The 24,122-nt window shown below is 45.4% G+C and overlaps 1 protein-coding gene across 1 annotated transcript in view; it reads left to right on the top strand.

Annotated features, from left to right (window-relative positions):
* DAGLA (diacylglycerol lipase alpha) overlaps positions 1–24,122 on the top strand; it is a 294,459-nt gene that overhangs the window by 201,210 nt on the left and 69,127 nt on the right. Inside the window, exons 7-8 of the mRNA XM_078680611.1 lie at positions 1,369–1,503; positions 2,358–2,435. Coding sequence (XP_078536737.1) covers positions 1,369–1,503; positions 2,358–2,435 — 213 coding nt within the window. The remainder of the gene's footprint in view (positions 1–1,368; positions 1,504–2,357; positions 2,436–24,122) is intronic.

Below are 24,122 nucleotides of genomic sequence, written 5' to 3'. Positions count from 1 at the left end.
ACCTTGAAAAATGCCAAAATGTGCATTTTTGAAAGAAACCGCAAATTACCACCAACTTGAAGTTGGTGATAATTTGCGATTTCCTATGGAGAATTCACACAACTTGGGTGCTTGTTACATAACATTTAAGGAATCGCAATTTGCGATTCCTCAAATGCTTACGCAAAATTGAGAACCACAAAATTAGCGATTCCTTAAAAATGAAATGAGAAAATGTCTCATACATCGTGCTTTGCGATTTCTTTTTTTTTTTTACTCGCAAACGCTTTTTTTTTTGCGATCGCAGCGGTGCGAGTAAAAAATCGTTTCCTACATATACCCCTGGGTGATTTAAACCAATCGTGTTTTTTGTTAAAGACATTCTACACGTCCTTGATTTCTAGTCATTGTTTACAAGCGGCCTTGGGTTCAGAGCATCCTCTTGATTCTGAAAACTGGTACACGCCACTAGTCTTTACTATCCAGTCAATAAAGATCCCTAAATCTTTACTGACCAGAGTGTTCTAGTTTCATCTCAAAAGCGCCTTGAGCCTCGGTCCGTCACATGTTCTGCTACCCACATATATTTCTGTTGTACATAGAAATATGTTGGATCCTGTATTACCATTTTTTGGAAGGCCCTTTTTAGACATTTCCCAACTTATAAGGAGTATGCTTCTCTTTCTGGTAGCTTGTTTCACAAACTGCTTTGCATGTCTGTAACAAAAGTAATTAAAGATCCTTTTGCGTTTGTGACCATTTTGCCTAGCATGTCCTATATTTTGCATTTGTGTGATTCGAAGACCTTTGTGAAGAAATCTAACACGGACATGTTTGAATGTTTGCAATTTTGTGTGTTCGATCCAAAGAATCCCCCTCATTGTGAATGAGACATGGGAGGAGTCATTATGTATGCAAGGTTTCTTTTATTTCATGGACGCTTATTCTTGGTCACAGTGAGAATCACAGTGTTTCCTCCTGAGCTGGTAACCTAAGGAAGGCTGGTGGGCAGGACACACCCCTCTGTCTACTGTAATAGTCTCTTGAATATCTATGGGCTTAAAAGAGGTGAGGGCCACAGAAGAGCTTAGAGCAGCTCACACATAGAGATAGATTGGTACCCCTCATGTGAGGTAGGATGATCTTACGAGGTAACAAAGCCCTCATGAGAGGTAACAGTTTTGCCAAGCAAAAGAGGACACAGGTTAAAATGGATACGCTTTAGAGATGGGAGCACTGACGTTAAGAAGCATTCTCACTTGGGAAGAGACAGTGATATAAGATGGCGCACTGCCTAAGAAAGGGAAGCACTTACAAAGGGGGGGGACGTTCTGACATAGCGGAGTTTTATCAGCCGTGTCCTCACTCTCAAACTTTTGTTCTCTGCAGGATGCGTACTCAGAAATTGCCTACCTCTTTGCAGAATTTTTTCGTGATCTTGACATCGTTCCTTCTGACATCATCGCAGGCCTGGTACTACTGCGCCAGCGGCAGAGAGCGAAGCGCAACGCCGTGCTGGATGAAGTGAGAGAACGGTGATGGGCGGAACAGGATGGGGTTTGGGTGGCCGGGAGGGTGATAGGGAGGGTGTAAGGGACAGACATGGATGAGATGTGGATTCAGGAAGGAGTTACAATGATTAGCAGAGGGGCAATCATGGATGATGTGGTTTGACTTCAAGAACATGAAGACCGAATTGGCAACACATTTAACATTGATAGTGTCCTTGCGGGTGGCTGCTATGAGGCTTCTGGGCAACCAAGAGGGGTGCATTGATTGGTTACAAATTGAGTGAGGAGCTAAATATGGACCTGTAGAGACAGGCATGGATGTGGTGCTGAGCAGGTCAAAATGGGAGGAACAGGCAAGGATGGGATTTGAGAGGACGTAATTATGACTCAGAAAGCATGGATGGGGTGAAAGGAGGAGAGAAGGGATGTGTAGGGAATGGGGAGAGAAGCAAAAGGGTTGGTATTCGAGAGGGGAACTATTGATGCAAGTATAGGTATAGCTCAAATAGTTAAAATTTAGGCTGATCTGTAAACGTAAGAGGTTGCATCTACCTCACAAGCAGCAATAATGTCTTTTGGTCCGGGTAGAACTTTCTTCAAGACCCTTTGATGCAGATGGAGTGTAAATGAACGTTGGAATCAGTGGCTTAGGGAGTAATGTGTGGATGCAGCTTGCATGGAAGATAAAAGGGGCAGATATGGATTACACAAATTGTGGCAAGCCGTGAGGTTGAGAAAAAGTGAAGTTATATGGGATGAAAAGCAGTTTAGAGCGAAATTGAAATGTGCAGTCTGTAAGTAGAAAAGTGGAGTTGTGAAGATCTCTTTTCATCCCTGGTCATGTGACTCTTGTGCACTGTGTTTCAGGCAAACAATGACATTCTGGCTTTTCTGTCGGGGATGCCGGTGACGAAGAACACAAAGTACCTGGACTTGAAGAACACAGTAAGTTGAGGTCACAACACATCGTGCCTATTTCCCTCAGTGTTGAAACCACATATCTTGTCCACTCAAGTGGTGGTAAGCACCGACCAGGTGGTGGTTTCCCAGTCAGCACAGACTAAGTGGTTGGAGACTCTCAATGAACACACTGCGGCCTTTTGGCCTTTCAGTGAGCACAGGCCAGGCCATGGACCTCCCCCTGAGCACAGACAAAGGCATAAGCCCCCACTGAGAACATACATCCCAGAAAGCATAAAGAAGGTAGTAGACCTCCCTAAAGCCAGAGAAGGAGATGTGGCTCACACTGATCACTGAGAAGGGCAGGGTATGGAACAGAGGGCAATGGTGGGCCATTGATGAGCACAAACATGGACAGGTGACTCCCAATGAGTACAGACGAGGGATAGGAGCTTGACCCAAATACATTGTTTACTCTAGCATAAACCCTGCTCAACTGCTTGTGACAATATTAATGGACAGCAAGCAGGATCTCTGGGATAAATGAGACAAGCTGTGAAGGGGTTCCACTACACACACCTCACACCTGCCCCTAAATCTCTTACTAAGGAAACCCTAATGTAGTTACACTGTGCACTTTTGGTAAACCCTCGGAGACAGTTTTTTTCCTCTTTACCAAATAACACCTTACACAAAACTGTAAACCAATTAAAAGGTGGGGAAAAGATTGCTAGAAATGTGATGAAATAAATATATTAGACGCCACTCAGAATGTAGCAAGTTATATTAAAAAGACATTCTTGAGAATATCTCCTTATACAGGTGGGGGTTCTGAGGTTGCAATTAAAAAACGAGTGAAGGTGCTTTGTTGGGTGGATCATAGGAAGGATGTTGTTTGACAGCCTTGTAAAGGTAGTCAGGCACTTGTTCAGTGGCGGCTGGTGAACTTTGAAAATGGTGAAGAATAAACACACATGGAATTTCAGGTTTTGGAGTGAGAGAACCTGACCACTAGTAAGGGTGGTTCGGAGGAAGGAGGTTCTCCCGCAAGAGCAAATGGAGCATTGTACAGCATAATTATCATATAAAAGTGGTAGGAATAAAGTAATACGTTTGTGGTGTCCCAGGCAAGCAATAGATTTCCCATGCATGATAGGACTCAATTTCCCCAAGAAAACATTGAAAGACTGGTAGTAAAATAGTGAACCTTTCATTGTAATGCAACAAAAAAGTTGCCAAAAGCAATATATGCTTTACAGGCAGTAAAGAAAAGTGAATTATGTAGGTGTAGGATGCTGACTCTTTATATGATTTATCAAAATGAGATATATTGTGCAAAGAGTCCAGGGTTCCCCTATGAGTGGACAGGGGCTTGCTATGGCACTCCCAAGGTGCTCTTCTAGGGGGTAGTGCGGTTGAGCAGCCTTAGACTAATTACAGAGGAGTGCAAGACATCTGAAAATACATACAAAGGTCAATAAATGAGAAACACGACTCAAGAAGGAGATCCACACCAATTTATAAAAATAGCAAGTATCTTTATATTTGTTTAGGCATCAGAAGAAAACGTTTGGGTAAGTACGTTATTAAAGAGGAATTCTTTTTTGTTTTTTTCCATAAAGTTGACAGTACAATGTCTGGAAGCTGCAATGTTATCGTATGGGAGAAAAGGTCAATGTGGCATTAAGGTATAGTACTGTGTCTTACGTGACCAATCTCCAGAAGTTAAGGTGAGTGGTGGGCAAGATCCAAGATAGCACTAGCAGAACACCACCAGCAGCAATCTGGCCGAGAGGTGCAAAACAGCGCCGGGTGCCCATTGTTACTCTATGGGGATCGGGCTTTGCGTAAAGAGGCTACAGGCTCGGACTGGGAGAACCAATAGGGGGGGTGGGGGGGCTCAGGTCTCGCGATGCTGTGGGACATAGGGATACATTTGGTCCTCTTCTCCACGGCCCAGAGGTGTCTTTAGGCATTGGGTTTTCTTACCGAGAGCAGTCGCTGTAGAAGGGGCATGTGTGCAGAGGCTGCAGGCGACGGCAGAGAGTTCACTGGGGCAAAACCACAGTGGACTTGATCTCTGAAGGACTGGGGTATCACGATGACACCTTTGGCCCACTTCAGCTTGAGCTTGGAGTGATGGGTGGAGTGGTGTCTTCAGGCGTCTGGTTTCCACGGTCACAAAGTCCTCACAGGAGTCTTTGGTAAACTGCAGGATGCAGGGAAGCAGGTATGCTACTTCTCAGGAGGTCTTGGTTCCTGGATGAAGTGCGGGTGGGTCTACTGGGCTTTAGGGACTCAGACAACTGCGCCAAAAGTCAACTTGTCCTACAGCTGCTGAGTCAACAGGCAGACTGGCAGGGTTGGTGCCAGGTCAGTTGCTGGGTCTTCAGTTCTTGCAGGATGCGACTCTTCATGTCCATCTCCATCTTTGAAGTCCGCAATATTTGTTGTTCTGGTGCCATGGGCTCTCGTAAATACTGAAATTAAGGGCCTTAGGGGAGTGTAGGGTAGTAACCAATAGGGTACTGACCCTAGGAGTCACTATGCCTCCTATATGAGCACTTCCTGTGGGAAGTGGGCGTAACCTTGTCCCAGAATTATTCCTAAGTATGCCACCACAAAGATGGCTACTTCTGAAGAGTCGTGTCCACCTCACTTTAGCCCACCTTAGGTGTGGTGCTAGCCTGGGGGAAGCACGCCTACCTTACTAGCTAATTTTCTCGACTGTCCAGTGCCAAAGGGCGTTGGCTTCCTCTCCTGTGAGGCTAGCCAGAATCACATTTCAAAGGGGGGAGTTTCTTTTAAAGCTCGCCAGCCTATGCGTGCTAGTCATGTTCTAAAATGGTTTCCCTGTTCAATTGCAATGGCAGTAGAAGACCTGACTAGCACAGGGGCAAATCTGCTCATGTAGGTATGCCCTCACATGTAATACTAAGCACCCTGCCTTAGGACTGTTAAGGCCTGCTATAGGGGTGACTTACAAGCACTAGCATGCAGTGTTAGGGGACATGGCATTCAGGGATGTTTGTCGGGTTCTGTTTTCACTTTTCTCTGCATCAAAACACACAGTTTGTGATAAACCTGCATGAGTTTGGTGAGGGTCCCTTAGGTTTTGCACAATTTGTGCTGCAGCCCTTGGGGGACCCTCTGTAAGGCCTCAGGCCCTAGGGACTGGGTTACCACTTACTAGGGACTTTCAGAGGGTGCTAAAGGTATTGCCAATTGGAGGAACAATTGTACAGTTTTGGGAAAGAGATCTGGAACTGGGGACCTGGTTAGCAGGAACCCAGTGCACTTCCAGTCAAAATGACATAATGTACCAGACAGAAAGGGGTGACTATGTCAAAAAGGAGTACTTTCCTACAGTAGGATCACAGGACTTATCAACATACATAATGCTTCTAATATCTTACTTCACTTCATTATCCCATCCAGCCCTTTTTAAGTAGATTCTCTGTCATGATGTTATAGCTGAGACTCTCTATGGAAGCGTCAGAGTGAGCAAATCGAAAGTTGTATAAAAATCTCATAAAAGACTGTAAACAGCAGCGCTAGACACATCATGATGTCATGGTTACCTACCATGTCTCTGGAAGACCCACATTGTTTCTGTGGGCCATTATTATTTCAGGACTAGCCGGCATGTCTGCACTCCTCATTACATGGTAGGAGTTTTCGCTAGGTTGCTTATCTTAGCCTTAACTTATTGTGCCCTACAGGTACAGTACATGAAATGCGATAGTTGAGATCTTTAAATATATTTTATGAACCGCAAAGAAATTTCATCTTTCCTCGTTACACGTGAGGAAATGTTGCATTCTACAATAAAAGTGAGTGACGTCACAAGATGTTTCTTGCCATTTCTGATAGCAATAGTACTGCACCCTAAGGGGAAAGTGCCTTAAAATATACCTTCTAGTCCCAGTCGTGTGTAGAGGAGAAAACGTGTATTTAAATACATGTACACAAGTGCTTTCTATAAAGTTTTATGCATTCTAAGAATCTAGCATTTACTGTAACATTTGCCTAGTCATGCCAGAACACCAAAAGAAATTCTTTCTGTGATAATTCCAAAGCAAAAAGTGCATGTTGAAGGGTAAAAGAAATATTTTTTTAAGTATCAGGTAAACCTTTTTTGAAGGTTGTGCTGTTACTTTTAACAATATAAGTACAACAAAATATTCTGCTGCAAATATTTAAAAAGTTGGTACTATGGACTGCTTAAAATGTAGTCTTACCCAAAGTAGCACAAGTGACGTGAAGGACTGACCTCATCACGCCTGGCTTAAGCAATTGGCACGCTGTAACAATAAATTCCACCGTTCCCTTCCAGCCAGTGGTGCAGCACCTTTTTATGGGAATGAAAGGCTATGAAAAAGTAAGCCAAATTGCGCACACTTGGCTGCTTTTCAGTCTGGCTGAATGAGTGTGCTGAGTGAAGAGCTGGCATTGCCTTTACCTGCATCATAGTAACCAGAACCAAACATTGTAAAGGACAGCAAATGGAGGGGCGGTGGCCCCAACGCACGAATACAGAAGCTTCGACTGGTCTTGCGGAGGACCACTGTGAGAGAGCTTTTATATTCTCTTCTTAGGTCTCTTACTACGAGCGGGACTAAACGTGCTCACAAAGTCAACTTATCGGTAACTCAATAGCCTAACTTGCTTTGGCGTTGAAGTGTGAGTTCCACTCCCTCTCTGGATTTTTTTTTGGCTGGTCTGTAGAAGTTTGATTCACTTATCAAGAGCCCTGGAAAATCAGAATTTCCCTTCTGTTAGGTCACATGAAAAGACACAAAGCTTTGAAAAACACTAAAAACACTGTTCAAAAGTAAACAAAATACACCCTTACTTCCGTTTCTCTATAAATAAACTTGACCACCATCTAAACCACGGGTCTCTAACCTTTTCTGTAATAAGAGCTACTTATGTCCAATGAATATCATCTTGAGCAACTTTTATTACTGTTGTAATAGTGAGTCTATTGGACTAGATTACATTAGTAGCAACCCCATGCAAGATTATCAGCATTGTTCGCCTCAGTACCACAGACAGGGTTGGCATCAATAATGCAATTTTTTTTTTTTTTGTAAATCAATTTCTATTGCCTCTACGTGTGTTATGCATAACAGCCATAGCTGTAATACCCATGGTACCAAGATAATGAGTAATAAGTCTTCCAGACACTGCCTGATCTACTACTCAGCTGTAAGCTTTTAATAGATTTTACAAAGTCAAATATTTTTTCTCCAAACATCAGCGTATGTGTTCTGAAAATCCAAACATTTTCATCTTGAATACATGCCTTTCAAATTTGGTATGCACATAATCAATCAAGTTTAAGCTTCTTATTTAGTAGGTTGGTCTGCACACAGGAGCGCAACTTACAGGTAAGTGGAAAGCAACCAGTAGCCCATGAGCTTTCAATGGAGAAGCCTGGGCTAAACCCTCTATTAAGCACTTGCTCTCCAAAATGAAAATCCTGGAGTTACAATAGTAAACTGACTCAGTCGCACAAAAGATGGGAATTGAGTTTGGCTGGATATGGATATGGAAATTAAAACAGGACTACCTTTTTGTAGGTAGATAATATTTAAGGACGAGATTGTGCCAATCAGTTTTTTTGTAGATTTTTTTATATTTGTAGGTTTTTATCTCTTTTCACATAGCGCTCAGTTGCAGCTTTTGTCTCTTTCAACCTGCCTTTGGATACTCAACCTCCTCCCTTTGTTACAAGTCTTGAGTTGCTTTATTTGAAATAGAACTCAATTTAGGAGTATCCGAAAAGAGCTGTCTGCTGTACCACCCTCTAAAAGCATTCCTGTGTTGGCTGCTTCTGTTTCTTTTGTACAGAATCCTGTACATAGCGCAAGAAAGAGGGAACTGTCTCCAAAGTGCAGTGCACAATTGCATGTGATATGTCAGCACAAGAGACATAGTTAGGATACAGAATGTACTGTGCAGAGCTCTGTCTACAATTTCGTCGCTGCTGGGTAAAAAGCAGTTGCAGAATAGCTTGAAATGTCATTCTTGCTCATGCCACCTCACTGTCTCGTGTAGTGGCTCGTTTATATTTGAATTTTTGCTTAAGCATAGTTGCTTCCATTTGCAACAGCAGTAAACGTGTGTGTTAGTACTTAATGCATTTTCTGAGGGATGTTTAGCACCCGGGGATGCTACTACTGCATATTGTAAGTAAAAGCAACTGAGAAAATTCCAATTGCAATAATAGCATTCTGATTTTCTAAACATTCCTCTGAAATCCTACCCTGACACACCAGTATGCTACTGTTGCAGTTAGAAGTTTTTTCTAGGCACAGTTGATTCCAGTTACAATAGTTACACTCTGGTGATTTAAACATTCCTCCGAAATGCAACCAGCATTGTTCAGCTATAATATCTAATGCTTCACATTTGTTGAGCTCTTATTAATTGAAGTTCTGCACAGGCCTCGTTACATCTCTTCCCTCTCACAGTCCCGACTTCCCCATCCTTTTTCCTGCTTGCCTCTACCTTCCTTTTTCCTGCTAGCCTCTACCTTCCTTTTTCCTGCTTGCCTCTACCTTCCTTTTTCCTGCTTGCCTCTACCTTCCTCTATACCCTTCCCTTCACCTCCCAATCCTTTCTGGAGTCCAGTGAATGCAGTTTTTTCTTGCTTGCCTCTCTCCTTGTCCTACTTCAGCAGCAGTAAGCATCATCCCTCTGTCTCTCTTCTCATCGCGGAAAGCATGAATGATGCACATATCTACCAGTCTGGCTCTCAACAGGGTAGTGCATTAGACCACATGCACAGAGAAGGGGAAACAAATATAGACAATGACATAGAACAGCATGAAGGACAGATGTTCTGGCTGTTGTAAGCAAAGACTTCCAATTGAACACAGACTATGGGAAGCATTCCGGTGGGTCTTAGTAAGTTGGGTGGAGTGCTCAGAACAGTCGGGGCTTGGTTCTTTAAAAAATATTCCAAGTTTCAATAATTGGCTTTAGGGAGTTGGTGATTAAGAATAGAAATGTTGGTCGCTTACTTTCATGTTGCATTAATATCAGAATTCAGTGTTCATTCTCAATGTTAATCGTATGCAGCATAAGCGCTGCGAGGCCTCCGGGTAGTTCTGGCGCTATATAAATATAATTTTTCATTTTATTTCATTTAATTTGATTTGATTCCAGATCTGAGAAATGTTAGATCAGTATTGGTATTAGGTTGGCTCCCCACCACCCAAGGAGTTCATTCGAGCTCACAGAAGCTCTGCCTGTCTATCTGATACCACCAAGAATAGGCTGTATAAGGAATAATAAACATTGTAGAGAGGAACATAACATAACTTACAGGTGTATTTATGGATTGCACATTCATCTCCATGGAGTTCTGTTGGTACTATTACCCAACACAATGGTATGCTTTTTCTGATGTACATTTGGATCTACCTATGCTACCCCTGCTTGCTGAAGTCAGTTAATTTTTTTCTGCGCCCTTGGACACAGGTATGCAGGTCTGTCCCAACTTTTTCAGTGTTTTGAGTTTGTCAAAACATTTTTATGGTAGTGTGCAGGGATGTCTCCTACTAAACCCAGAGAGTCCTTTAGTGGTGGATGAAAGATGACAAGCTACCATGTGGCACCCTGTTTTGACTGTCCTACCCAGAGCTCATGCTAGTGAATGACTCTTTGTCTTTTTGCTAGGGAAGCCCCCTGTTACAATTAGACGTCTGAGATCTGTAGTCAATGGTGGAGCAGTGGCACCGTATTTATTTATTAATTTATTTATCAACATTCTGCAGCTGTGGACCCATTGGTCTGGTCCTCAAGCCCTTTCTGCTTTCCATTAGGGGCAGGCCGGAAGAGGCTCTCACAGACACAATGATTGCCTTGTGATACTGCAACAGGCAGGGCAGTTTTGGGTTCAGTGCCATCTTTCTGGAGGTGTTGAGGCTGTGACGGTTGCTGAGTTCCCACAGAATCTCGGTGACAGTGGTCTTCTGGCAGGTTCCTTGAAAGTCAGGACAGACAAACTTGGTGGGCATCATCTTCCTGCTTATGGGCATTTATGTTCCAAATAAAGCTCAGAGTGCCTTTCACTTGTAGGGCATGCCCTTTATAGATTTGTTCTCTCTTGCAGAAAAAGTCTGGTCTTTTGCATCTGGGATCTGGGAATTATCTCCTTAAGGCCCTGTGGGTGCACCGCTCAGCATTTTGTAGACTCTGACCTCCTTTGTGCTTTTCCTCCTCTGCCACTCTTCCCACAGGTCCTGAAGAAGATCAGGAGTGATGGGCTTGATAGCCTCAGATTGGGCTCAGCGGGTTGGATATCCAAACCTTCTGGCTCTGAACATCTGCCCTCCACTCGACTGCTTCTTTGTAAGGACTCCCTGTCCCAACGGGAGGCCAGAGTTCTGCACCCAAACCACAATCTAAACCTAGATGCATAGAGATTGGGTGAAATCTACTGAGTGGCTTTGACCTCCCAACTAAGGTGGATGTAATTTTGGCTGCTTGCTATCCATCCACTAATCCAGCTAATCTGGCTGCTGCTGGGTACGTTTTTATCTGGTGCAAGGACAGACAAGGTTGATCCTCTTCAAACCAGGCTCTCTAGCATTGTTTTGTTTGTTTTGCCTCTGCGTGGAAACGCTTTGCTTTCGGCACAGTTAAGGTTAACTATCCGCCTCGTTGGCCTTTCTTCATTTGCCTATTAGCTATCTTTAATTAAGTCACTGGTTGTGATGTGTTTCTTAAAAGGTCTTTCCTATACTTTTCCTCACTCCCTTTAGCATGCTTCAGTGTGAGCTTATTTTGGTCCTTACCCTTTTGATGTGTGCACCATTTCAGCCTATGCTGAATTGGACCATGGGGCTTTTTATCCTCAAGTTGTTTTTTTCAAATCACCATCACGTCTTCACGCAGCATCAGTATATTGCAGGCACTGTCAGTTCAGCTGACTCGTTGTAGTTCATGACTTAGGCATCCTTTCTTCTAAAAGTGATGTTTTTTCATGTGGGGCCTTTCCCTTATGCTCCACGTGTTCTTCTGTTTGTCACATCCACATAAGGAGGAGAAAAGACTACTCCAGTCAGGTCCTAAAAAAGCCTTTAGTTTCTACATTAATTGTTCTTACTGGTTTTGCCAGTACAAATAAAGGAAAGGCAGACCAGAAACTGACCATATAAAGGTGGAATGTCGTTTACATGCGGCTGTGCTATGCTCTGATTAAGATCATGCCTGCTGACGGTTTTACATTTAGCAAGCACTACTGTATCAACTCTTAGGTCTGCTTGGAGGATAATTTTGCCCATTTCTAAACTTTAAGACCCACTCCAGTGGGCGACAGCTTTGCTGCGGAAACGCCCCTCCGCATGCATGCGGACCTGCGGTTCCTGGAGTGTCGGGACCCGAGAAGACAGAGAGTCCTATGTCTTGGGAAGTGAAATAAGAAGCAAAACCATCGTGTTCGAGGCATGTGGGCTGCTGAATTAATATCTATAGCATAGATCGCCGCCTAGTGATGGGTCCGGATGATTGCACATTGTTGTCCTGGAAGAGTCTTCGAAGTATCACGAGATAGGTGGCTCCTCCCCTGGACTACAGTGTGCATGGGCATCGACTCCATCCCCAGATTGTTTTTTTCCGCCATTGGGTTCGGATGTACTTTCGTTCTCTCCAGTTCGGAATCGACAATACACTTTCTCAAGGCCAAAAGGCCTTTTCTCGTATCGTCGGTATTGTTTGCGTTCGGTGCCCGGTTCTGTTCGGACTCGACTCCCGAGTTTGACATCCAGGGAGTCGTGTGACTCTTTGGTACTCGAGGCTAAGTCAGCGCAGCAAGACCCTCGACAACGCGACATGGAACGGAGCCCGTTCAAGAAGTGTCCCGTGTGCGGATCGAAGTACCCACACATCGACGTCCACCCGGTGTGCAACAAGTGCCTGTCGCCGGACCACGATGAAGCCAACTGTATGGCTTGTTCACGGTTTCGTTCAAAGAAAACGCTTCGGCTTCGGCGCGTGGCGCGCATGGAGGCCCGGCAGTCGGCCCCGGCACCGGTAGACATCTTCGACAGCGAGGAAGCAGACGAACACGACGTTCAACTGCAGATTTCACCTCCAGCGGAAGAGATCGACTACGACTATCAAGTGGATGTCGAAGGCCTAGACATACAAGAAGTCGTCGACGAGGTAGGAGACGACGATGAGGCCTATGGGGCCATGGAAGATAGCTCAGAGGAAGAGCTATGCCCCGTTCGAACACTTACGAAGGCTCAGGTCGAGGGATCGCCAATCGGCCTTACCCAAGACCTTCAACCAACTTCCACGGCCCCGCCTCCCGGCCCGGCTACGGACACTTCGGCGGAGCCGCCATTACCGAAAACGAAACCGAAAGTGAAACCTTCGGTGTCCACCCTACCGAAAGTGGTTCAGGCGCCTTTGAAACCGAAACCATCTGCTCTACCGTCGACACCCTCGTCTTCCGAGGTGTCGGAACAACCCAGGCCGAAGAAACCTGTCGACCCGGCGAAGTCGGTGACATGCGTCCAGCCAAAGCAGACCAAGGGCGTTGAGCAAAAGTCCAAGAAGGGCGTCGAGCCTCACTCGAGCAAGGGCATCGAGCCGAAGTCCAGAACGGGCGTCGAACCGGAGCCAGGCAAAGGCGTCGAGCCACGGGCCACGAAAGGCATCGAGCCGAAGACCAGCAAGGGCATCAAGCCGAAGACTGTGGCCCCAAAAGCAGTTACCCGGGACGCCGACACGATCAAGCCTCGGCCCGAAAAGCCCAAGTCATCGGCGCTCGAGTCTTCACACGTTGGTGGACCTAAATCGTCTGTCGTGTCGACGAAGCCGTCCGCTTCCTTCACGAAGCAGGTCTCGGACTCCCTGAAGCGTATTAGAGACAAGGCTTCAGCGGAAGACCCCAACGCACCTTCCGCACCGAAGCAGTCGATCCCCACCACCAAGTCATCGACTCCAATCCTCTTCACATTGCGGCCTAAGGTGGCACCGAAAGCCTTCGCACCACCGGCGGTGCCCGAGGCGAACTTGCAAAGTGCTGCGGGGTCGAAGCCTACTCTCCCGGCTGGGGGCTTAAAGCATCGACCACCATTAATGGAGGAACAGTCGGAGCGTTTCTTCGATGCCGACACCGAGAAGCTTACGCTTTACAAACGGAAAATTACTGCCACGACGCCTTTGGAGTCATACACCATTCCTCTAAAGCGCAAAAAGCCTGCTTCGGATTCCCTGGTCTTGGTCGAACCACTGGCTCCTCAGACTCAGACAGTTGCCACACCCTCACCAACTTATGCGGATGCCGAGGATGCTGGGGATCAGGACGAGGAATACAACTTCCCGGCCCACACTGATCCTGATGAACATCAGGACGCATGGGTGGACACTGGAGACCAGGGGGATCAGCAACCCGCCCTTGATCCTCAGATATACAATGTCAAGACCTCTCCCACTGAGGATTCTGCGGCATTCAATGCCTTAATTGAGAGGGCGGCAAAGAACCACGACGTTGAACTGCATGCTGACCCTGTGGAGGTGGACTTCCTATTTGACACTTTTTCAACAGCTGAAAAAACTGTGAAAACCCTCCCAATGCTAAAAGGGGTCCTCAAACATGCTGCGGACATCTTCAAGGAGCCCACACGGGCAAGGGTGGTCAACCCTAGAATTGAGAAAAAATACCGACCGGCACCTGGCGATCCCACATACATCAAGGGCCAGTTGCCATTGGACTCCCTGGTCGTTTCTAATGCCCGCAAAAGGGCAAATTCGCAGACCACTGGTGAAGCTCCTCTCCCGGACAAAGAGTCCAAAGTGCTGGAAGCATCGGGAAAGAGGGTAGCAGCTCAGGCAGCCAATATCTGGCGTATCTCTAACACGCAGGCACTCTTGGCTCGGTACGACAGGGCACACTACGACACACTAGAGACCCTGTTGCAACATCTCCCAGACCAATATAAGGAGGCTGCGGAGATGCTTATCCAGGAAGGGAAGCTCATCTCCAACGCTTCAATTAAGTGTGCACTAGACGTTGCGGACACTGCAGCCAGGGCGATTAACACCAGTGTGATGTTAAGACGTCAGGCATGGCTCAGAATCTCCGGATTTAAGCCTGAGATCCAAACTACATCCACAACCAGCCAGTGAACCCTGACAGATTATTTGGTCCTGAGGTGGATACCACCTTGGAAAAAATAAAAAAGGATACCGAGACTGCAAAGTCCATGGGGGCTCTACAATCCCAACAGTTTCGGGGGAGCACTTTTCGTCGCTCAGGCAATATGGGTGTTTCCAGAGGCCAAATGTCACAGCAAACACAATTCAATAAAAGTGGGGCGCAATCCTCTTACCCCAAACAAGGTAGAGGAGGTTATCGAGGCAACAACGCCAAGGGCAGAGGCAGGGGCAACAACAACTCCCGTTCCCCCGCCTCCAACAAACAGTGACTCCCTGTCACTGTCCCCCTACCATTCCACACCTGTCGGGGGGAGACTCCAGCAGTTCCTGCCAGTCTGGAAATCCATCACCACAGACAGGTGGGTCAGGAAACTTGTCCAGTACGGTTATTGTTTGGAGCTCACATCCACTCCACCCAACATACCGCCAAAACACCGTCGTATGTCCACAGAGCATTTACACTTATTGCAGCAGGAGGTTCTTGTCATGCTGCAAAAGGGCGCTATAAAGCTCGTGCCGGTGGAGGAAGAAGGCACAGGAGTTTACTCCCTGTACTTCTTAATCCCAAAGAAAGACAGGTCCCTCAGGCCTATTCTCGGCCTCCGGCCCCTAAACCAATACATTCTCTCGGAACACTTCCACATGCTAACGCTGCAGCAAGTTCTTCCGTTACTCACTCAGGGGGACTTCCTCGCAACCTTGTACCTCAAGGATAATTACTTCCACATTCCACTCCACCCATCACACAAAAAATACCTCAGATTCACCATTCAAAATCGGCATTATCAATTCAAGGTCCTTCCTTTCCGAGTGACCACAGCCCCCAGAGTGTTCACCAAATGTCTGGCGACAGTTGCGGCGCACCTCAGGAGACAAAACGTACATGTCTACCCTTATCTGGACGACTGGCTGGTTCAGGCGAAGTCAGTCCAGCAGTGCGCCGCCGACATGTCCCACACCATTCACCTTCTTCACGGTCTGGGCTTCTCTCTAAACTATCCAAAGTCGCACCTTCAGCCAGCCCATGTGCGGCAATATCTAGGTGCAACAATCAATACTCTGGCAGCCACAGCTCAGCCCACTTCAGCGCGGATCAACAACATCCAGTCGCTAATCAAACAGTTCAGACCACAACACTCGCTTCCTGCGAGAGTGTTCATGCAGTTGATAGGCATGATGGCCTCCTGCATTTTCATAGTCCCGCACGCGAGGTTACATATGCGTCCGCTCCAGGAATGCTTGGCGCATCAGTGGAATCAGGCTCAGGGGCAGTTGAAAGACCTAGTGTTGGTCACCGGTCGGGCATACAACTCTCTGCATTGGTGGAATCCACACAACCTTTGCAAGGGCCGACCGTTCCAGGAGCCTGTCCCACAGATCATCCTGACGGCGGACGCGTCTCTCCAGGGATGGGGAGCTCATGTACTCCACTACACGGTGCAGGGACTATGGACAATGCAGCAAAAGAAGATGCACATCAACTACCTAGAACTGATGGCAATCTTCATGGCACTGAAAGCATTCAAAGTACATCTGTGCAACAAGGTCGTGTTGATTCGGACGGACAACATGACGGCCATGTACTACATCCAAAAGCAGGGAGGTACACACTCTCCACAGTTGTCTCATCTGGCTCAGAGCATGTGGAAGTGGGCCATTCAGAGGAACATCTTCCTCATGGCGGAACACCTCCCGGGCACAGACAATCAAATGGCGGACCTGCTCAGCAGGTACAGCCACCAAATGCACGAGTGGGAGATACATCCATCGGTACTCCGCCCGTACTTCCAGCAGTGGGGTCATCCACAGATAGACCTGTTCGCCACAAGGGAAAACGCAAAATGCCAAAGCTTTGCCGCCAGGTTCCCTCACCCACAGTCGCAAGGAAATGCGATATGGATGAACTGGTCAGGCAGATTTGCGTACGCTTTTCCCCCAGCACCTCTCATACCGCTGGTGGCAAGAAAGCTAAAGCAACACTCGATGACACTCATCCTAGTTGCTCCAACGTGGGCACGCCAACCATGGTACACCACGTTTCTAGAACTCTCCGTGGTACCGCATCAAAGGCTTCACCTCACACCCAGACTTTTGACGCAGAGCCATGGCGACATTCAGCATCCAGATCCGCAACAGCTCAACCTGGCGATCTGGCTCCTGAAGTCTTAAAGTTTGGCTACCTTAACTTGCCTCCTGAATGCATGGATATCATACAGGAGGCAAGGAAGCCCACCACCAGAGCTTGCTATGCAGCAAAATGGAAGCGGTTTGTCATTTACTGTGCTAAACACAACATCAACCCGCTAGATGCATCCACTCCCAACATCATCTGCTATTTATTACATCTTTACAAATGCAATCTAGCATACGCTTCCATCAGGATACACTTATCCGCCATAGCGGTTTATCTCCAGAACAGGCAGCATCTCTCCATTTTCAGAGTGCCTGCCACTAAAGCGGGTCATCCCTCCTAGGACCCCGCCAGCTCCTGTATGGAACCTCAATGTGGTCCTCACCAGGTTGATGGGCCCACCTTTTGAGCCTCTACATTCATGTGAGATTCAGTTCTTAACATGGAAAGTGGCGTTTCTCATTGCCATTACGTCTCTGCGACGTGTTAGTGAGCTACAGGCGCTCACTGTACAAGAGCCATTCATTCAAATTCACTCCAACAGGGTGGTGCTGCGCACTAACCCTAAATTTCTTCCTAAAGTGGTTTCGCAGTTCCATGTCAATCAGACCATTGAACTGCCCGCATTCTTTCAGAACCCTCAAACGGTAGCCGAAAGAATGCTCCACACTCTTGATGTCAAACGAGCCTTGATGTACTACATCGATAGGACCAAAGACTTTAGCAAAACACAACAACTCTTTGTTGCCTTCTCAGCCCAGCACAAAGGCAACCCCATTTCCAAAGCAGGTATAGCCAGGTGGATCGTTAAGTGCATTCAGATTTGCTATCACAAGGCTAAGCGCACTTTAACGGTCCCTCCAAGAGCCCACTCCACCCGCAAGTTGGGGGCCTCTATGGCTTTCCTTGGTAATATCCCTTTGCAAGATATTTGTAGAGCAGCCACATGGTCTACGCCACACACATTTACTAAACATTACTGTGTAGATGTGCACTCCAAGCAGCTGTAGGGCAGGCTGTTCTTAAAACACTTTTTCAGACTTCTGCAGCTGGCACAGGCGGCCGCCGTTAATGGAGGGACTGCTATGTATTCTATGCTGTAGATATGAATTCAGCAGCCCACATGCCTCGAACTGAATATGCTACTTACCAGTATGCATCTGTTCTTGGCATGTAGGGCTGCTGACATTCATATCGCCCGCCCTCCTCCCCGGCGCCTGTAGCGGCTGCAGACTTTTTAACACTTACTCTTAGCATGGCCATCGCTTACACTATTACACTCCATCTTTGCCACAATGGCTAAAAACAATCTGGGGATGGAGTCGATGCCCATGCGCACTGTAGTCCAGGGGAGGAGCCACCTATCTTGTGATACTTCGAAGACTCTTCCAGGACAACAATGTGCAATCATCCGGACCCAACACTAGGCGGCGATCTATGCTATAGATATGAATGTCAGCAGCCCTACATGCCAAGAACAGATGCATACTGGTAAGTAGCATATTCATTTCCCTCCCTAAGTAGCCCACGCGGGTACAAGAACTGTTTTTATTTTTTGAACAACTCGCCAACACCACTGTGGTAAAACTTTGAGTAACTTCAAGGACCATAAGGCATTGCGACTACACGACCACTGGGGCGGGCCTTAAAGTTAAAAATGGTTTCCTCACTGTTGTTGGGACTATTCTTCAAGACAGTGAACAAGGGCAGAGTGCTGCCCGAAACGCGTTTGGCCTCCATTATGCACTGAAGGAGTGAACGTGCTTTTGCTGTCAGCCCGCAATAAAGAATAGTGATAACTCTTTGAATATATATATATATATCTGTATATATATATATATATATATATATATATATATATATATATATATATATATATATTCAGTTTGTTTCCAATCAGCAGCACGCCCACCATCAGGAACCGCAGCAGAAGAAGAAACGGAAGACCCAGAATGCAGGTGAGTTTTTTATTTTCGGGTACACCTCGTCAGCATAACGTTTCGGCCTACACAGAGGCCTTGGTCACATGACGCACTGAGGGAAGTGAGCTGAATTTAAAGTGCAAGTGCAAAAGTGACAGTACAATTGATTGGCTAGCAACTTGGAAGGGGGGGTGTCTTCTGACTAACGACATTGGATACATAATGTATAAAGTACTATAGCGGGGTAATCCTACAGCATTGAAAACATTCACTCTATAAATACATAGGAATACCGATGTCTGCAAAACCTATATCGTATATAATAACATACCACGATAAAACCCAATAAATAGACAATTCTAATTTTTACATTTTTAAAACAAATATATACATATATTATTTTAAATTTCATTATGTTTGGCACATCAGACCTCAAAATGCTGTGTTTAAATACATATTTGCCCTCAATGTCCGCTACTGTACTGAAAACCCATAGTGATGGCTATGCTGATTTTTGACAATTGTAATGCCACCATTACAAATATCATACACTGGGTTATAACTTTCTCGAGTACTTGATCCCCATTGCCAATTATTTGTACTGGTATGATAAACATGAAAAATTATAAGTGCAGACAAAACCAAATGTGGTAAAATCTTAAAATCAGGTTATACATAACTTATGCTGCGTGATACACACTCCGATAAAAATGAACCAAACGTGTTCATTTCATATATACCCCACTATATAACCTAGCTGTTACTACATTTATAGTTATGATAGAGATAGGGTACATAAGTGCTGATAGTAAGCTGCATGGACAGGTATCTCTTTGAGTTAGGGAAGGTGGCAAACTGCTGGATGACATTAGGTGTTTAGCTAAAGGCAAGTATAAAAATCCTCTGTGGAATTGAGGCCATACGGGGTCTTGCTATCCAATTCTAGAATATATCTAGTCTCCAACCTTCTCAAAAAAAAATATATATATAGTTTATTTTGTGCAAACCAAGCTTAAAGGCAGTGGAGCACTGTACGTGGTCAAAGACTAGCACAAAATCAACAAATGAGTCCATTACAGCCAGTACAAGTAAACAGGAAAGCAATGCTTGGAACATTTACTGGACACTGGTGAAAACGTGTTCCCCAGCTACATAATGGCGTCACTGAAAATAGCGACGTTTGGTATCAAACATCTCGTGTTCACAACGCACCCTGATTACATTGCTGGATTTGTGAGTATATGCACACTGAGGGCACCTTAGAGGTGCACCCTCAAAACCTACCAGCCTCTGGTGTGTTGGCTGACTGGTCTCTGCCAGCCTGTCACCCAAGACAGATTTCTGACCTCCAAGGAGGTCAGAAACAAGCCTGCACGGGAAGAGGGTGTTCACACACTTCCCTCAGGATGACCTTCTGATTAGCACTCCTAGACCGGCGAGCTTCAAAGAAGCTCCCATCTTTGAAAATGCAAATCTGGCTCCCCTCACAGTAGAGAAGGCGGGCCCCCCTTTGTCCATAGCCCTATACAGGCAGAAAATGAGCTAGTCAGGTAAGTGTGCCCACCTCCAGGCTTGTACCACCCCGAAGGTGGCCTAAACTGATGTGGGTACGACTTTTCAGAAGTGGTCACGTTTGTGTTGGCAAACTTAGGTACTCTGGGACAGAATTATGCCCACTTCCCACAGAAAGTGGTCATATAAGGGGCGAAGTGACCCCAAGGGTCAATAGCCCATTGCCTACCATTCTACACTCCCCTAACATCCTTAAATCAAGGATTATGGGGAACATCTGGCACCAGGAAATCAGATCTTGCCGATGAATAAGGACGTGAGGTGTTGCATCCTGCAAGAACTGAAGACCCAGCAATTTTCTTGCCGCAGCCCTGCCGGCCTGCCTGCTGACTTTTACAATTGTGCCAAAAGATATCTTGTCCTGCAGTTAGTGAGTCACCCAAAGCTTCATGACCGCAGAAACCCGACGCCTGAAGACACCACTGCCCCCGTCGTCGCAAGACCAAGTTGAAGTGGGCCAATGTTGTCATTGTGGTCCCCCAGCCCTCTAGAGACCGAGTCCACTGTGATTTCGACCCCAGTGAACTCTGACATCGCCTGCTGCCTCTGCATGCAGGCCCCCTCTATAATAACTGCTCCCGGTAAGAAAAACCAGACGCCTAAAGACACCTCTGCACCCATCGCCCCTGTGCCTCATAGAAGAGGACCAAAGGAGTCCCTATGTCCCTGAGCATGGTGAGGCCTGAGCCTCCCTGTTGCTTCAGCTTGACTAGCCTCACAGTCCGAGCCTGAAGCCTCTTTACATGAAGACCTAGCCCCATAGAATAACATTGGGCAACCAACTCTGTTTTGCACCCCTGCTCCCGGCCGCCCTTGTGCACTGGGGGTGTTGTGCTGGTGCTGCCTTGGACCTTGCCCACCACTCACCTTAACTCCTGGCGATTGGTCCTGTAAGTCGCTGTTCTGTACCTGAATGCCGCGTTGACTTTTCCTCCCTCAGGATAACATTGCAGTTTCTATAAATGGCACTGTGCCGACTTTTTGAATTAAAGAATTCCTATTTAAAAAGGTACTTACCTTAACGAATTGTTTCTGGTGCCTAAACATGTAAAAAGATACATGTTATTTTTATAAATTGGTGTGGATCTTCTTATTAAGTTGTGTGTCTCATTTATTTGCCAGTGTGTGTATTGTCAGATGTCTTGCACTCCTCTGTAAAAGTAAAGTAAAGTAAAGTCCACATTTGTAAAGCGCACAATCACCCGTAAGGGTCTCTAGGCGCTGGGGGGCCGTCGGGAAGATTAAGCGAGCTATTGCCCAGAGTCACATGGTGCTGGGCTAACCTGCCGCCGGAGCCGGGGATCGAACCGTGGTCCCCAGATTCCAGCGTCAGTCGCCCTGGCCGCGGCGCCACACCTCTGTGATAAGCCTAAGTTTGCTTGACCACACTACCCCCTAAAAGAGAACCTTAGGGTTGCATTTCAATGTCCCTGTCCACTTATAACCGAACCCCCGGACTCTTTGCATGATATTTCTCATTTTGATATATCATATAAAGAGCCATCTTCCTACCGTGAGGGTAAGGCATAACCGAGTAAAGGACATTGGTTAGCCAGGCCCTTTCTCTCTGTTTTGAACCTTAATTACATGGAGTGCAATGAGCAAGTTCTTCAAGTACTACAAGGGTATTGGTAGACACCTTAATCATAATTTTAATGTAGTCTGAGTTCCAATTGCATGCTGTTGTACATGCATGTGAGCTTGACTTTGATCCTGCATCCCACTAGTAATCAAGAAGTTTACTCAGGATGAACTGTTCATGACCAGATTATCTTATTCTAAGAATTAACACTAATGTGTTTTGTTCAACTCTAAATCTAATCCTATTGTTGTAGTTATAAAGTGATTCACTTGGTATGCATACATCTTTCATGGGTAACATCCTCTTTCATGTAGTGTTTCTTCTTCTTGAAGGTACAAAAGATTCAGAAATCATGTTCATCAGCCAAAAGTATGTTGGTATTGAGACTCATTTGCAAAATTGACTTGACCCAAGTGCGAGTTTGATTTTCTCATTCACGCATTGGGTTAAGCTACAGGGAACAGAAGTGGAAGATTTTCACAAGATATCACAAAAAGGAGAAAACGTTTGCCTTGTAATTTTTTAACATAGTTTTCATTAAAAAGTTTCGATCTTTACCAAATTTCGAGGTTCTCACTCTATTTCCTGTGTTTGGGAAGGACTGTTAAAGTCATGCGTGCTGTGTAGGTTTCCATCACCTAACAAACAAGACTATCCAAGCTGTGTTTATCTCAGGACCATGACCACATCACCTGTAGTGCTTGTAGGAGTTGCAAGTTCAGACCTGGTAAACTACACAGAGTGGCTAGCATTTACCTGGCATTGAGTCAAGTCATTATTAAGTCTAGAAGTCACCCTGAAACCAGATACTTGGCAGATGAAGATGGCGAGTCATTTTAAATTTGAGAAAATTGTCATAGAGCAAAGACATAGTGGAAAGATCTCTTGGTGGTAGCATCACCATTAACAAAATTGACAACAACCATAAGCCACAGAGGCCCAGGGATGATCTTCTTACACACATACAAACAAAAATCACCGAAATAAAGCTGTGAAAAGTATATACATCGCCTGCCTCTACTGAGGCAAGAACAACAAATGCAAATTTAGTGTCATGCTTCTTTTGTGTATGGAAACCAAAAATATCCAAAAGAGTAGATGCTTCTTTCATAGTAGGAATTTGAAGTTCCACTGAGCCACACGTTTGCAAATCTCTGCGCTAAGCATTTTGCAGAGAAACACCAGAAAGCTTTGATGTCCTGTGAGAAGGCACTAGTGTTGAGTTTCAATATTTTGGAGCATTACTTTTGTAATTAAGCAGCCTGTAAATAAACCTATGATTATCACACTAGGTAACTAGGCTGTTTATTCTAAGGTGCCTTTAGCTGACAGTGTGGCCCTAATATCTCTTTGTCTAACATACAAACATTAGATGTATCCCGGGATGTCTTTCAGAAGAGAATACACTAGTTCATAATGAACTGAAGATTGTATTGAGGTCTTATATGTTAAAATCCCCCTTGGAAGCCCAATCCTATCCATTTTGTGCTTTTGCACCAGATCAAACTAGAACATTTGCCATCCGGAAGACTGCATTCAAGTACTGTGTGAATCTACTCTAAATTGAAGACTTGAGGCATCTCATGCACACTGCCAGCAAATCACTTAAGCCATGCTGGGGGAAGTGTTACAAAGAACAGAGGAAATAATAGATGAGCCAGATACAATACCTGCATGTAATTAGTGGCACTCTTACAATTGTTAGAGCGGACAACAGCACTAAAGTGCTTTCTAACAGCATTGAGAAATAAGGAAAAACGTTTCAGAGCAGACATCTCCCTAATGTAAATTTAGGAAATCTAATAGCTAGGCTTGTAGGAGAGAATCTAAGGTGGATATTTAGAGGGACATTTAACAAAGATTAGAAGCTGTGTTGAATACTTTATTTAAGATACGTACCCATGTAAACACTTTAATTAGGGCGGATAGGAAACTGCCAGTTTTTGGCGGGTATGCTGCATCGACAAAAGTTTAACTGAATCGCTTAGTCTGAATGTGAACTGTGACCAAATTCCCTCAAATCCTAAATAATCTGCCTACAAAAATGCAAAGTGATTTCTTTGAGCACTTGGGTCGCTATGGAATCTTCCTTTTAGTAGCAGCGTTCCTCAGGCTACAATCTATATATGTGCATCAACACAAAAACAACACAGTTAACAAATAATTAATGTACATTTCCAAAAACGTTCTAGAGCTGTTTAAAGTTGACATAAAGAAAGTAATGTAGTGAACAAATTGACACATAAAGTTATAAATGTGAATGTAGGATTAGGAACAATAACAAAACATATTTTTAAAACAGTGGTAAAGTGAACAATGTTATACTTTGGGTACTCTAAAGT

Source organism: Lissotriton helveticus, chromosome 3_1, assembly GCF_964261635.1.
Source record: "Lissotriton helveticus chromosome 3_1, aLisHel1.1, whole genome shotgun sequence".
Classification (NCBI taxonomy): domain Eukaryota; kingdom Metazoa; phylum Chordata; class Amphibia; order Caudata; family Salamandridae; genus Lissotriton; species Lissotriton helveticus.
This window is presented reverse-complemented; position numbering and strand designations above follow the sequence as displayed.